Consider the following 16,066-nt stretch of genomic DNA (forward strand, 5'->3'; position numbering starts at 1 on the left):
GAGCGAAAGTCTGGCCTGCAGAATATGTACAGTGCGTGTACAAACAAGTGGCTACCCATAATGTTCATTATTACTGTCAGTCAAAATAAATAAACATTCAATTGAAAGAAGTCTAAAAGGCCATTACGTAGCAGTATAAAACTTCCAAAGCAACCTTCCATATAATAGTCAACCATAGTTGAAAATAGAAAGCAAAAAAATACAAATTGAGCCACGAAACACATAAATGATAATATCTGCTGCAATACAAATCTTATAAAAAGAAACTGAAAATATTAACGTAGATCAAAACAGAGGAGGAGGAGCCATTACCATACACAGAAAACCATCACGTTATTTACAAGCACTAGTCAGATATGTTAATGAACTTTAGATGAAATCAGTCATGATAAAGTTAACTAAGGTATTTACAGAAGTGAAACACCAATATATATATAGCATCCCATGACTGATAAACAACACAAAACCACCAAGTTGTCTATCTATCAGGTTATTTATATACCATGGACATTTTCATAAGATCAACAGTGACTTGCAATAAATTTGACTTGCAAGAGATCACAGCTCCACATTACGAGAGACATTAATCTGATTTTTGGCAGCAGCTGCATGATCTAACACAAGTTAGAATCTTCTTACTAAACTGGGTCACTTGAGAATTACAGAAACAGACACAAAGGATGACTAGGCAGTTTTTTCAAACTGCCATCAAATGCAGTACAGATCCTAAAAAACAATAACAGATGCATGATTGTCCTCCATGGCCATGCGCATGAATGATGATCTAGTTTTGTCAGAAATTTGATAAAAATAATTTCACCCATGTAGGAGGAACTACTTTACATACATTGAAAGCAAGTATTATGACATACATACATACTGGCAAAGAGCAGAATGATCTTCCATGAACATATACTATGGCTGTTAACCATGTACCACAGTATATGTATAAATTCCCTTCAACAGTGCAGGAGGGATTGCAATGACAACTGAGATACTTTCAAGTGTGTAATACTGTGATGATATGGTAAGCAAGACAAAATTAGCTAATGGCAAGGCAAGATGGTTAAACAATCTCCCTCCATGATCATCTATGCATGATGGTCTACTTTTAGATTAGGTCTGGTCAATATCCCTGGAAATTTTGTAGCAGCTCCTTCTGACAAAAAAGACAGGGAGACAATCTTTCAGGTATATGAGTATAACAGCCTACCCTTGCATTAGGTAAGACTGAAATCCCCCTAACCATATAGGAACTGCAAAGCCAGGAAGCAAAACAAACACATTTACAACAACCAATACAGATAGGAAAAGCAAGCCCCCCCAACCACCTAGTTTTTCAAACAAAACTGAAAAGTCTCTCACACTCCTGATAGGAAGACATATATGAAAAGCAAGCCCCACCTCCCTTGTTTTTCTACATGAAACTAGAAATGTTATTGTTAGTATACAATAAGGTTTTGTACATACTTACCTGGCAGATATATACTTAGCTATACGTCTCTGACGTCACGACAGAATTCAAAACTCGCGGCACACGCGACAGGTAGGTCAGGTGATCTACCTTACCCGCCGCTGGGTGGCGGCTGTAAGAACCAATCTCCCTTTCCAGCCAGAATTTTTCCTTCCACCGGTCTCCTGAGGGGAGGCTGGGCGGGCCATCAATCGTATATATCTGCCAGGTAAGTATGTACAAAACCTTATTGTATACTAACAATAACATTTTTGTACATGAACTTTCCTGTCAGATATATACTTAGCTGATTGACACCCTTGGTGGAGGGAAAGAGACAGCAATATAAATATGGAAAAAAGGGGAAAACAACACTAGTTGTAGGATGTACATACAACCTTGGTTCTTACCTGTTTAGGTAGAAGACTTCGTAGTTACTGTCTATGAGTCTGCGTTGCCTTAAGAGCTTCAGCGATGAGGGGCGTGACCTACAGCTGACCAGACCTCTTTTGGGTCCTATCAAAGGGATTTGGTTATCCGCTTACTTGATAGAATCCGAGCAGATCTGTCAACGGGGATTCGCCCACTTATATGACAGAACCTAACCACTATCATTGCAAGGAGCTCAACATAAACGATCACCTAACCAATCCAATCATTGTTAGACTACGAAATGAAAACATGCCTACCCGCATGTTCTTTCAAACAACCAAAAACTTACAACCTAACAAGGGGAAAAAATATATACTACTAAGGATATGTCTCAGCTCCCTGCCCCAGCACCGAATCCGCCGATACGTACGGGCCTAACCCGAAGCACTTTCATACGTAATTTGACGTCTCTCAGATAGTGGTTTGCAAAGACTGAGTTGCAACGCCAGAATGTTGCCTTCATAATATTACTCAGGGATATGTTTTTGTTAAAAGTCAATGACGTGGCAATAGCTCTTACCTCATGAGCTTTGACCTTAAGAACTTTGAATTGACTTTCATCACATATCGCATGCGCTTCTTTCACCAGGCTTCTGATAAAGAAAGAAAGCGCATTCTTCGAAAGAGTCCTCCTTGGATCTCTTACAGAGCACCAAAGGTTGACAAATCATTGCCCTTAAGTTTTTTCTTTCTCTGTAGATAGAATTTCAAACTTCGTACTGGGCAAAGCGACCTCTCTGCTTCCTCGCCTACTAATGCAGACAATCCTTGTACTTCAAAGCTCCTAGGCCAAGGATTTGAGGGGGGGTTCTCGTTCTTGGCTAAGAAACGAAGGAAGGAAGCAACAGATAGCTGCATCTCCTCTGAATCCACATTTCCTTCTAGTGCATGGAGTTCACTAACCCTCTTTGCGGAAGTGCCAATGCCATGAGAAAAATTGTCTTCTTCGTGAGGTCTCTAAACGATGCAGACTGAGGCGGTTCGAACTTATTGGACCTCAGGTAACGTAGCACTACATCCAGATTCCAACTCGGAACCCCTGGAGAAACCTTCTTGGATGTTTCAAACGATCTTATTAGATCATGAAGGTCCTTATCTTCTGCAATGTTTAAGTTTCTGTGCCTAAACACTGCAGATAGCATGCTACGGTAGCCTTTAATGGTTGATACCGCCAATCCACTTTCTTCCCTAAGGAAAAGTAAGAAGTCTGCTATTTGGGTCACAGAGGTACTGGAAGAGGAAAAGTGATGGTTCCTACACCATCGCCGAAAGACGTCCCACTTCGATTGGTAGACTCTAAGGGTAGAAGGCCTTCTTGCTGCTGCGATAGCCGTTGCAACTCTTGCAGAAAAAGCCTCTCGTTCTGACCAAACTTTTGACAGTCTGAAGCCAGTCAGATCTAGAGCGGGGAGGTTTTTGTGATACCTCTCGAAGTGGGGTTGTCTGAGCAGATCGATCCTCTGTGGTAATGTCTCGGAAGATCTACTAACCATTCCAGTACCTCTGTGAACCATACTTGTGCGGGCCAGAACGGGGCTACCAGCGTCATCCTTGCTGCCTCCGATTCTGCAAATTTCTTTAGAGTCTCTCCCAGTATCTTGAATGGAGGAAAAGCATACATGTCTAGACCCTTCCAATCTAGTAGAAACGCGTCTATCGACACTGCCCTCGGGTCCGATATCGGAGAGCAGTAGTTGGCTATCCTCGCATTCTTGGCTGTGGCGAAGAGGTCTATATGAGGCTTGCCCCAAAGCTTCCACAGAGGTCCTGGCAAACATCTTCGTGAAGAGTCCACTCTGCAGGCAGGACTTGATCTTTCCTGCTTAGGAGGTCTGCTCTGACGTTCTTTTCTCCCTGTACGAACCTGGTAAGGAGACAAATCTTCCTTTGCTCTGCCCAAAGCAGAAGTTCTTTTGCTGTCTCGTACAGGGAGAAAGAGTGAGTCCCCCCCCTGCTTCCTGATGTAAGCCAGGGCCGTGGTGTTGTCCGAGTTGATCGTTACTGCTTTTGAAGCTAGGACGTGGGGCTCGAAAGCTTTCAAAGCTAGCCAAACCGCCATCAGCTCCTTCTTGTTGATGTGCCAGGTCACCTGTTCCTTGTTCCAGGTGCCTGACACTTCTCTTGAGCCGAGCGTTGCTCCCAACCTGTTTCCGAGGCGTCGGAATACAACACTTGGTTGGGGTTCGGAATGTGAAGGGACATCCCTTCTGCAAACCTGAGAGGGTTGGCCCACCAAGAGAGGTCCTTCTTGATTTCCCTTGAGATCTCGAAGGAGACCTCTAGGTTTTGCGAACGACACCTCCAGTTTCGATGTAGAAAGAACTGGAGAGGTCTGAGGTGCAACCTTCCTAGAGAAAGGAATTGCTCCAACGAGAGGAAGTGTCCCCAACAAACTCATCCACTCCCTCGCTGTGCATACTTCTTTCTCTAGGAAGGCTTTGACTTTCTCTGACCCTCGGGCTATCCGTTCTGGAGACGGAAAAGCCCGAAAATCCAGAGAAGCCATCCGAACTCCAGATAGATACGATCTTGACTGGGGATCAACTGAGACTTTTGAAAGTTCACCAAAAGTCCCAGAGAACTTGCCATGAAAAGGGTCTTTTGTAGGTCCTCCAAACATCTTTTCTGCGACTTGGCTCTGATCAGCCAGTCGTCCAAGTAAAGGGACACTCTGACTCCCTCCAAATGTAGCCATCTTGCTACATTTTTCATTAGGCCTGTGAAGACCTGAGGGGCTGTTGAAAGGCCGAAGCACAAAGCCCTGAACTGGAATATCCTTCCTCCCATCATGAACCTGAGGTATTTCCTTGAAGAAGGATGGATAGGCACATGGAAGTAAGCGTCCTGAAGATCTAGGGACACCATCCAGTCCCCTGGCCGAAGGGCCGCCAACACTGAGGATGTCGTCTCCATGGCGAACTTCCTCTTTTCTACAAAGAAATTCAGGGCGCTTACATCCAGAACCGGTCTCCATCCTCCTGAGGCTTTTGGAACTAGAAAAAGGCGGTTGTGGTTTGTTAAAAGCCCGCTGAGCAAGGGTCGCTCACTAGCTCTATAGCCTCTTTCTCGAACATTTGTTCCACTGCTTGTGTTAAAGCAAGGCTCATGATGGTATCCCTGTACCTGGCCACCAACTCCCTCGGAGTCGTTGTCAACGGTGGTCTTTCCGTAAAGGGAATCAGATATCCTTTCCGTATAATCGAGAGGGACCAGTTGTCCGCTCCTCTCTTTGCCCAGGCTTCCGAGAATCTTAGAAGTCTGGCACCTACTGGTGTTTGGAGGACTACTTCCCTACTTCTTAGCTCTGACAGAGCGTGAGAAGGATCTACCTCTCTTGAAAGGTCTATTACCTCTCGAGGTAGAGGCTCTAGAATGGGGGCCCCCTCGAAAGGGCTCCTGTCTAGCTGGAGTCTCCTTCTTCGTCTTCGTCTGGAAGGAGTCCTAGGCTTCCGTGCCGACTGCGCAAGGCATGTCCTGAGTCGCCTTCGCAGAGATAGATCCTGAGATGTCCTGTATTATCTTCTTCGGAAATAGCAGAGGCGAGAGCTGCGAATACAGAAGAGAGGCTCTTTGGGCATGCGAAACAGACTTAGTCAGAAAAGAGCAGAAGACTGATCTCTTCTTAAGGATCCCTGCTCCAAACAGGGAGGCTATTTCGCTCGATCCATCTCTAACTGCTTTGTCAATGCACGTTAGAACACTGTTGAGATCTTCTGGCGAAATAGCATCCGGGTTCTGAGTCTTCAGCCAAGACCCCCAAAGACCAGTCAAGGAAGTTGAAGACTTCCAAGACTCTAAACATTCCCTTCAGCAGGTGGTCAAGCTCGTTCATAGCCCAGGTAGTCTTAGCAGACAAAAGAGCCGAGCGTCGTGCTGCATCTACCAGAGAAGAGAAGTCCGCATCCGCCGATGAAGGAAGACCCAGGCCTAGGGGTTCTCCAGACTCGTACCCCAAAAATCCAAGTCTGCCCGTAAGCTTGGAAGGAGGGAAAGAAAACACAGTCTTCCCTTTCTCTTCCTTAGAAAGCAGCCAATCACCAAAACCTCTCAAAGCCTTCTTCATTGAGATGGTTGCTTCATCCTCACACAAGAGGAAACTTTCGTCTTCTTCGAAGTCGAGAATAAAGAGAGAGGAGACGGAGGAGCGACGGGAGTAAGGGAGTCTCCAAACTCTTGAAGAAGGAGATCTGTAAGGATCTTATAGGACGAAACTGACGAGTCCTTCACCAAATCCTCTTCTGAAGGTTCAACTTCATCCACTGAAGAACCCTCCGCTTCTTTACGAGGGCAGTTAGCCTTCTCTAAAGAACAATGCGCCTGTCCAGAGAGTGTCTAGTAGCAGACTGGCGCCTATCAGGGGAAGCCAAAGTTTCTGGAGAGCTCCTCTCGAATGAGTCCTTCCTACTCTGATGAGTGCGTGCTCTTTGCTCCTTAATCCTACTCCTAGAATTCCGGGCTTCCAAAGGGGAGCGCCTGCTAGGAGAGGAGAGCCTACTATGCTCAAGGCGCTTCTTCAGGATCCATGCGCCTGTTCAAAGGAGAGCGGCTGCCAGGCGAGCTGCGCCTACCATGAGGCGAACGCCTACTAGGCTCTTGGCGCCTACTTACAGGAGAGCGAAGCCCTGGAGAAGGTCGCCTACTAGGAGACCGGCGTCTACCATGCTCCACAAACTTCGATCCCGACTTGTGTGTCTCTTCAAAAGGTAGTCTCCCAGAAGAGACATATCTTTCAGGCTCTACAGACCTTGGCCTTCCCTGAACCGAGACGGGCTAAAAGGAGAGCCGCGTCTATCAGGAGAAAAGCGCCTATCCTCCGCACCACGCTTGGGAGCGGGAGAGCGCGGTCTACTTGGGGAGTAGCGCCTACTAGGCTCAAGGCGCCTAACAAAAGGCGAGATCCTGTCTCTTGACGAATCCATCAAAGAGTAGGCTCTCTTATCCGGAGAATGAAGGATCTTCGGAAATGAGCGAGAAGACGAGGCTGTACGCCCTGTCTTTAGACGAACGCCTACTAGGCGCTAGATCCCTTCCTACTGGAGAGATGTAGTCACCAGGAGAAAGCTTCTTGGGCGATTGACGCCTGGAAGACGACAAGCGCCTGCCGAGGGAAGAGCGCCTCCTTCCATCCGCTGATACAGGAGAGAGAACCGACTCTGACTGAGACGGTAACACAGGCGAAGGAATCCTAGACTTCTTGACAGGGAGAGAGACGTCTTTCCGACGCGTTCCTCCTGCCAAGGAGCCCGCCAGTGCCGAAATCTGCGCTTGCAGTCCAGCAAGAATTCGAGCTGGAGATCTTGCAAAATCCTCCACCGGAGAAGAGGCTCGAAGCCTACTATGAGGCGAGAACTCCTGTTCCCTCCTGGGTTTCTTGATCTCTACTTCCGGCTCTTCTGGAAATACTTCCGGGCTGGAAGGAAAGGCGCCAGGCGCCTTCCAGGCTCTCTTCAGCGGTCGCGAAGAATCCGAGGCGCTCCATCCTTTTCTAGGCGAAGGTGAGGAAGAAGAAGAGAAGCATTGGCGCAATACCTCCTTCTTCGCGCGAACAAGGGCAGCCTGGGTACGAGCATCAGGATCTACCGAGGGGACGCCTGAACGGGGGAGTTCTCCCTAACCTTCCTGCGGCTGTTGACTTTCCTCCTCCACTGGGACTGGGAGTCTGGAAGAGGTCTAGGCCTGGAAGCATTAAGGAGCCGATCAGACGCACCCTCCACTGCACTGGGGTCACTGCACAATTCACCTTCACTACTCTTACCTTGCAACGAACGAATCTTCTTTTCCATGCTAAGGATCGTGGCTCTCATGGTTGCCACTTCCGTAGTCGTATCCTTAGGTTCGATGCAGGGCGCAGGAGCTGAAACTGGAGAAGGTTCTAATGCTACAACAGGATTTTCTTCTACCTCGCTAATACGAGACTTACTAGAACTCCTAGACGAAGCCTTTCTCCCCCTGTCTTTCTCTAACTTCCTCAAGTAGGAAGAAAGAGCCTTCCATTCACCCTCATCCAACTTCTCACACTCATTACACGGGTTAACAAAAGAACATTCTTTCCCTCTACATTTAAAGCAAACTGTGTGAGGATCTACCGTAGCTTTCGGTAGTCTCACCTTGCATTCATCCATAGAGCACACCCTGAACATTGAAGATTTCTTAACCTCTAACTCAGACATCTCGAAATCAAAGAAAAATCCAAATCAATATCCAAAAACAATCCACAAATGCGTATGCCAAGCCAACAAGATCAGGTACTTCACCGAAAGTCAGTCCAAATAAATCCACGGCAACGAGAATTGAATAAAGCTGTCAGGAGGTAACAACCACAGGTGTAGTCGTCACCGGCGACAGAAAAATTCTGGCTGGAAAGGGAGATTGGTTCTTACAGCCGCCACCCAGCGGCGGGTAAGGTAGATCACCTGACCTACCTGTCGCGTGTGCCGCGAGTTTTGAATTCTGTCGTGACGTCAGAGACGTATAGCTAAGTATATATCTGACAGGAAAGTTCATGTACAAAACTCTACCACTCTTAATATTTCAGGTTAATCTTGAACTTCAATAAAGCTTCATACATTAACATTCTCAGACCAAACAAAAACTACTAATAAATAACTTAAAATATTCCCTAATAAGGTGATATGACAATCATCTAACCAAAACAGTTCAATACATTTTAATGTTTCTCCAATAAAACATATGAAGGAAGTTACATTACCTGCTCAGATGATTTCCTGAGCTGCTTTTCTCGTTCATATTGCGTTACAAGTTGCTCGTTATCCTCACGGAGCAACTCTACTTCTACCTGTAATCATAAGAGAAATAAATATATTAATAACAATATTTTCACTACAATAATACTTTCCTTAAAAATATTAACTTGGCAGCACTTACACAAGAAAAACTCATATAGGAAATTAACCAGTTATCCAAGACTTGAGCAAATTAACAATAGTGACAAAAAATAGCAAACCAGTTGTGCATGGATAACTTTACCATAAGTGCTTTTGATCTTAACTTTCACCTCTAGATAACGAGGAATACTAAGCATGGCATTAATGGCCCTGTTTACAGGATAGAGAACAGAACTATGGGCAGAGTTTATGACCCTCACTTTCAGGATAAAAAAGAGGACTGAGTGCATATTTAATAATGGCCCTACCCTATATGATAAAGAATAGAACTGTGGGTAGAGGTAATGGGCCTAACTTAAAGGATAAAGAACTAATAACCCTGCCTTATAAGAAGAAGCAGAGTTAATGACACTTCTAACAGCTTGAGAGCCTGGAATATGTGACAACTGTTGACAATACAGCCAAAAGCAGATGAAAGTAATACCTGCACTACAAAATAGTCTAGTGATGTTGAGTATCTTAACACTGGGTTTAGTCATTTGTACAATACCCTGATGAACAATGACCAACTAATACAACAAAGCAGTATAATGTTTGCACTCCAGTTAATGAAGCCAATTAGAGACTAGTAGTTATATGGCTGATCAGCAATGAATGGTAGATTTTAATATTATATATGATAAGCTCCCTTGAAATAGAATAAAATTTGCAATAAATTTTAAAAAGCCTAGAGGGAGTAACAATAGGTCACAGTGACACACACCCAAATAGCCATTAAGGTTTAACTCAAAATAAAAATCTGTGTTACAACCTTACAAAAAAAAATTATTACAGTACTCATATGAGTCTTCTAATTTTAGAAGTAAAATATGCCTCAAAAACTACCAGTTACAGTTACTGCAGAGGTTAGGTATTGAAAGCTGGCATACACTGTTCTAATCATAGGCTAAATATCTCTTAATCACATTTTAGAAATGTTGAAATCACATAAAATTTTTATGAAAATTCTTGAGAAATATGTAATAACAAGAATTAATTCATGCATAAGCCAGAAACAATGTATGTATATCATACTAAATCTGTCTCAATGTCACAAGTTTTGGTACGTAATAACTTACATTAGTCTATCTAAAATTACTTTTATGGCTAATAAAAAACTCACATGTACTCTTCAAGAGAGGCTATCAATGTTGCAATAAATGTGTTCCCTTGATTTGGTATTGTCGTAACCTGTAAGGATAGTCAATACAGCCTTAGTCTAGCCTAGCCTGTGATAGGGCTTAAGTAAAAGCGACAGCTAAGCTGAACATAGGCTAAGGTTGCCACACCCTTGTAGCAAATTAGCGTACCTAGTCAATATTATTACCACCACTCTAAACTGGAGTTTTCATGTTGTGCTCTTAACATAAGTCTTCTTTATAGGTAGTAGGCTATGTTAAAAACCTAAATCACACTAAAATCTGTCACAAATTTACTGTCACCGAGATGCCCTAGGTTATTTACAGTATTTTATGCAATAACATTCCATTCTCATGGGGGGAACAGTACCAAACCCAGTGCTCATGGGAGTGATTGTGGTATTAAAAGTAAAATTTGTATTCCTAAATAACAACTCCGCATGGACTGCAAGGAACGGTCCCGCTAATATGAAAGCCACTAGGAATTGGGGGACAAATGCATTTTGCCCTGTTTAGTACTAGTCCTTGGGGGGTTAATTACTGCTGACTGACAAAAAATAACAGTAAATTCTTATTAAACAACCAAAATAATATAGAAAATGTCAATTTCCAAGGAAATAGGTTAAAGTACTGGGCCCGTGACATGTTGGCTCACAGGAAAACCATCTTTTCACTCTATATATCTAATTGGTGAAACAACAATCAAATCTTTAAGCATACCATTCAAAAGATTAAAGTTTCATCAACAAAATGAGATATTTTAAACCACCATACAAACTAAAATAAGCATGTGAAGTCTTCATAAAACATGCGTTCATAGCAGTTTTGAATCCAATATGGCATCGCTTCAGGACATGAGACACTTGTCCCTCAAAGAATGGCCACGTCCTTCCCAGCGCTCATTTGAACAATATTTGTGTACAAATGTAACTTTTGTTGATATTACTCAAGATTGTAGTTGTGATCGGCACAATAAAACATTTTGTTCCCTATACTAGTGGAAGTATGAGACACCTTATTCCTGGGATCATGTTTTGAACTCAAATGCATTTTTACCTTGTAATCGGTTCTATCCTTACTGACATCACAACTGAAACTCCAAAGTGCTTATTTGATTGTAATTATTCACATTTTGTTCTTAATTCACTCTAAATTCCACTTGACATAGGTATGTGAGTTTCTTTACAGCAAAACCATGGTGAGAACAATTTTTCAGACATTGTACATCTGGCTGCCAAAAACATCTGCGAGCAAACAATGCATCAGTAAACCGTTTATGACAATTTTGTATTTTATTGCTAGCACTTTTCATTGATTAAAGTCCACGTTACTAATTTGACTTTTTAACTACATTTAGAGTAAAAATTTCGAGTGTCATGGCAGTAAGTTAGCACTGTGCATGGCTATAACTTCGTTAACCTCTGTTTAATCGAAAATTATGCTATAATTTCGTAATTCAGGAGAAAACGCTCATTTCTAGAGGAGACCACAGGTCTCGGCATGTCGCCTGGATGGGCCACAACTCTTGACTGCTGCTCATGGGAGCTCATGGCAGAGGATTCAAGTACTTTTTTGGGAAGGTGGCCACATTCTGGGAGAGTGGCCATCATGTCGCTGCCCGGTCGTTTGCCCTACCCAATGCAGAGCAATTACTTAGTTGTACAAAAAATTTACCACCGATTTTCTTGTTAATGTGTGCTGTCAGTAAGAACATGGCGGAATAGCGCTTCGCACCCTATCTGCATATTTAAATATTCTTGGCAAGCTCGTTTGTTCTGGCAAGAGGTATTGTTTCGCTCTGCGCACTAGCCTCAGGGTCAAGATCAACTGGGTACTTAGGAGAAGTAACTGTGTACCGTGGATATACAAACTACCCCAAGACCGTAATTTCAAAATATAGGCTAGGCTAGTCATAGCCCTTCCTACTTTACGGTGCAAATTTACTGGCCTAACCTATGAAAGGCCAGCAAGGTTACCTATAGGCTAGCTAGTAGGCCTGTGGCTTAGCTAGCTAGGCTAGCCATAATCAAACCATAAGGTTAGAGGTAGTAGATCCTCCCTAAGGTAAAATGGTAAAATTAGAGGGACATTAATATCCTGCAGAATAAAAGTCAGTGTAGGAAACAACAACTGCGGTTCCACATGATTCATCCATGACTCAACGAGAGAGAACCTGTGACCACCGAAGGAGAACGAAAAAATTCATAGATATAAACAAAGGAGAAGCCACATTTGGGAGCCATAAAATTTATATACATACCTCGTGTTCCTGATTTTCCGTGTAAGCGAGATCCAGACACTCGAGAATGTTGACGACCAGGGGCATTAAATCTTTGACGACATCCTCGTCGTACTTCCCGATCATCCGTTCGAACTCTTGGTAAATCGAACCCGCTAAGGACTGCACTTTCTCCGACATGACGATGTGGGAGTCATCGTGGGAATTGTACACCGTCTCTCCTCCCTCCATCATCTCCATTTTGAACGGTTTTTTGTGTTAACGACGCTTATCTCATCATAGTTTCACTAATTCCTCACTTCACTATTCGGGGAATACCATTTCTCCACTTTGACACTTCACAGCTGCGACTGAGTTTCCTTCATTGAATGACGTAAGCAGCAGCAGAAGTTCCAGCAACATTTTTGATATACAACTCTTATTTTGACATACGAGGACGAAATCAATTCCGTAAGCTATATAAAATACACAATAAATATTTTATTCGATAATTTATATGATGATATGTGGTTAAAGGTACGAAATTAGAATTATTTCGTCTGGTATTTACATCGTTTTAGAAGATCTCATTGATCTATTGATTTTCCTCTGTCAAACATTTGTGATGAGAATGGATTTACCAATAACGAAATTGCATGGTAATAAAAAGGCTAAAATAATGGATGCAAATACAATACTTTATGTCTACAGTCACACCATAGTTTTATTCTGATAAAATTATATACCCTGTTCATCTTGAAAATCTAAGAGTACGTACCATAGATATGTCGTAAAAATACTTGCAATGTATGCTATTGCATTATGTTGTTGTTTTGTATTACATACAATGGAAAATAAGTTACTTTACTGATAACCAAACATATTTTTGAAGGGGCTCTAGTACCACCCTGGGTACTTGCCCTCAACTTATACTACTGCAAGTAACAGATTTTGTTTAAGATAACGTTTATTCAAAAAGATTCTTAATATGTATGGGAAATATAAAACTAGTTATCTAAATCTTCACATGAATTCTTAGTTATAATATGATAATGATGATAATAATAATAACAACAATAAAATAAACATGGACTCCTGTAAATCTGCTAAATTTAGCACATTTTTACCACTTTATTTTCGATATCTCTATGTAACTCATCAGACCACACCCGATTTTCAATTGTTTCACATTGCAACACTGCTTAAATGCAAAAAGAATAATCATTTATATCGTATCATCTTAAGTTTTATAGATAAAAATCATACATAGCTGTACACGCCCATTTTTAGTTGTTGGTCAATAATCTGTAAGGGCAATGACATTATAAATTTGTGGCTGATGTTCAGACCCTTGCAACGGTTCATCGTAACGGTTCCGTTACAATTCTGCTGTGTCGCGGAAATAAACGCAGCTAATTCATGCATCTTCGACTTATTATAGAGATTAACCATATTTCAGTTCTGCTAGTGATTTAGAAATATATTGTACATTTTTCTGAAAAAAGCAAGAAAACTAACTACTGCATCCATATGAATGTGTTTAATCATCTGAATATCACGTCACCAAACAAAAGTTCATTATGAAATAGAATGTTGAAGAAATCAATTTATCTAAAGGACGCCTTCACAAAATAACTTAAGTAATTAAGAACGCTCTCAAACGTTGTCACCGAGAAGAAAATGTAAATATCGTATAGGTAAAAGTAGTATTACTTGTACTTCCACCTAAAACATCACATCTAAACCAGTAAAACCAGCTTTCTGGATATATTGAGTTCCAACCAGTTTTTCATCGCAGCTACCACTCCACATCTAAAATGTATTGAAATATGGTCTGCCATTTATGTAAATAACTACGCTACTTAATCTGGCCGTCTTTGTTTACATGCAAGATCAATCAGTGTGGTCTTCCCCCTCGTTAATTATCCGGAGTAGAACTATCATGGAAGTTCACACTTTCCTGAGAATCTTGAATATTTTTTTTTAAAACTGGACTATACACTGGTGAAAACAAGATTAGGTGTCAAATTATCAGTATCCTAGAAGAAATATTGTTAATTTAATAATGTGGAATAGTACATGAAACCAATAATAAAACAATATTCTCAGGATAGGCTTTAATCAGTGTACGGGAACAAAACGGCGTCTTTCAGGGGTCGCCAAAGTAGTTTCATGTACTTCTCTATTCTCGTTATCCACGATTGCAGTCTGTCAGTAGAAGCAGGAGACAATAAACGACAACCCCGCCCACAATCCACTGGCAACGGCTATTGAAACATGCTCCGATGCTCGCGGGAATGTGATGAACAAAGCAACCGTAGTGTGAAGGGATCTGGTGCAGTCAAGAGCGTTGAAGATACACATCTCGTGCAACTTGAAAGTTCCCTAAAGAAAATGAAGGTTGTGTGTTTTTTTGAAGAAAGAGTCTGTGCTGGCGCAATGCCAGATTCATCAAGCGCAACATTAGTTGCAACAAGTTTTGTTTACAAGTTTCTTGGACTTCAAACGTCAGCTACAGTCTTCTGGTTCGCATTATTCCTCATGAAACAGTTGAACTTAAATGGAGATAAGACTACATTTCTAGTAGTGGTCTTAGAAGAAGACTGCAGGACGCTTCTAGCCCCAACGTCTTTTTGTACGGATAGTTAGACAACTAACTATCACAAAAATCTTACTTAGTGACTGCTACACTAGCAAAAACAGGAATAGTGATACACAACTATTATAAGTTTATTTTTTTATAGTCATACAAGCTGCCCCTACACAGAATGCATTTTTTGACGGTATGGACCAGTAATACACTAACCAATACAGTGCAATTATGCTGGTATAGATTCCTTTCGGTAACTAATTATGTCTAGGCATATTCTGCTGCATGCTCTAGTTACCTTCCTTTTTTTTTTCATAGAAATTATGCCAGATGTGAGTGCCCGATAACTTGAATAAGTCACACGAGGACAAAGTTCACAGACTGCGTTGACTCAGTAATTATACAGGTTGGGCGTCTCAGAAATCTTAAATCACTATAAAGGCAAATAACAGCAATGCATAGCTAAATACGTACAATATCTGCACTGAGACTTCGAGAGGCAGATAAAATTTATTGAATAATTTCAAATCAGTTGTTTTGGAATGCAAGTATATTGATAAACAGTCACTTTGGCAACAAATCAACACTTAGACGAGTTTTTCAGTGACTGTTTATATGACATTTTGTTTAAGACTTCAAAACCTATTTTGTTGTCAAAAAAAAAAAAAAAAAAAAAAAAAAAAAAACAGAAGAAGAAAAACATGGCACATGCGGAGATTTATAGGACTGTTGTTAAGCAACAGAGATAAAACTGAGACTTTGTCGCAGCTGTTTCTTCCCCCTACCACTCCCTTCCCGCACTCCCCCTCACCCAACTAGTACATTCCCCGACCAATGGGTAAACTTAATTTCTACTCCCTTTGCCGGGACCTCTGGAGCACCTGCAACTTGTTACTTAATCAGTGACCATCATTTCACTAGATTATAGTACTAACGGGCCACAGCTGAAGACAACTCCTATACGAGGACGATGCGAGAGTAGTAACGTGAAAGAGTAAATAACACCTCTCTTGGCCTCCTGATAATAAGACGGTGATATGAGAGGGATACGTGATAAGGTCATTTGCACGGTGCTTCTACGTGTTTCCGACTGAAATGACATTCCTAGGCCCTGCAAGGGTTTTTATTATTCTGATTGTCGAGACTTAATAATCCAGATTCAGCGACCACAGCCAAAATTAACATTCAGAATTAAACTGGAATCCTCCAGCCAGTTTTACTTTTCATCTTCATAGAGCATTTCAGACCGATTCAATCATATAATTCATAAAACTTCGCAATGTTTGGGTTCTGAAAAGTTTGGGTTTAGCGTAAGTGGCAAAAAAACAATCAAGCTAGAGCCTGAAAACT

At 41.9% G+C, this 16,066-nt stretch overlaps 1 protein-coding gene across 37 annotated transcripts in view; it reads right to left on the reverse strand.

Annotated features, from left to right (window-relative positions):
- Window positions 1-12,536, reverse strand: part of LOC135206982 (C-Jun-amino-terminal kinase-interacting protein 4-like) — a 168,526-nt gene extending 155,990 nt beyond the window's left edge. For 31 of the 37 annotated variants that reach the window (XM_064238557.1, XM_064238562.1, XM_064238546.1 and 28 more), the window contains exons 1-2: window positions 12,169-12,536; window positions 8,595-8,681 (exon numbers count right to left, since the gene is read on the reverse strand). In XM_064238557.1, the coding sequence (XP_064094627.1) occupies window positions 8,595-8,681; window positions 12,169-12,387 (306 nt within the window). In that variant the 5' untranslated portion in view covers window positions 12,388-12,536. The remainder of the gene's footprint in view (window positions 1-8,594; window positions 8,682-12,168) is intronic. The other 6 variants (XM_064238578.1, XM_064238580.1, XM_064238574.1 and 3 more) reach the window with 1 other exon arrangement.
- Between the last annotated feature and the right edge of the window lie 3,530 nt (window positions 12,537-16,066).

Source organism: Macrobrachium nipponense, chromosome 31 (genome assembly GCF_015104395.2).
Source record: "Macrobrachium nipponense isolate FS-2020 chromosome 31, ASM1510439v2, whole genome shotgun sequence".
Classification (NCBI taxonomy): domain Eukaryota; kingdom Metazoa; phylum Arthropoda; class Malacostraca; order Decapoda; family Palaemonidae; genus Macrobrachium; species Macrobrachium nipponense.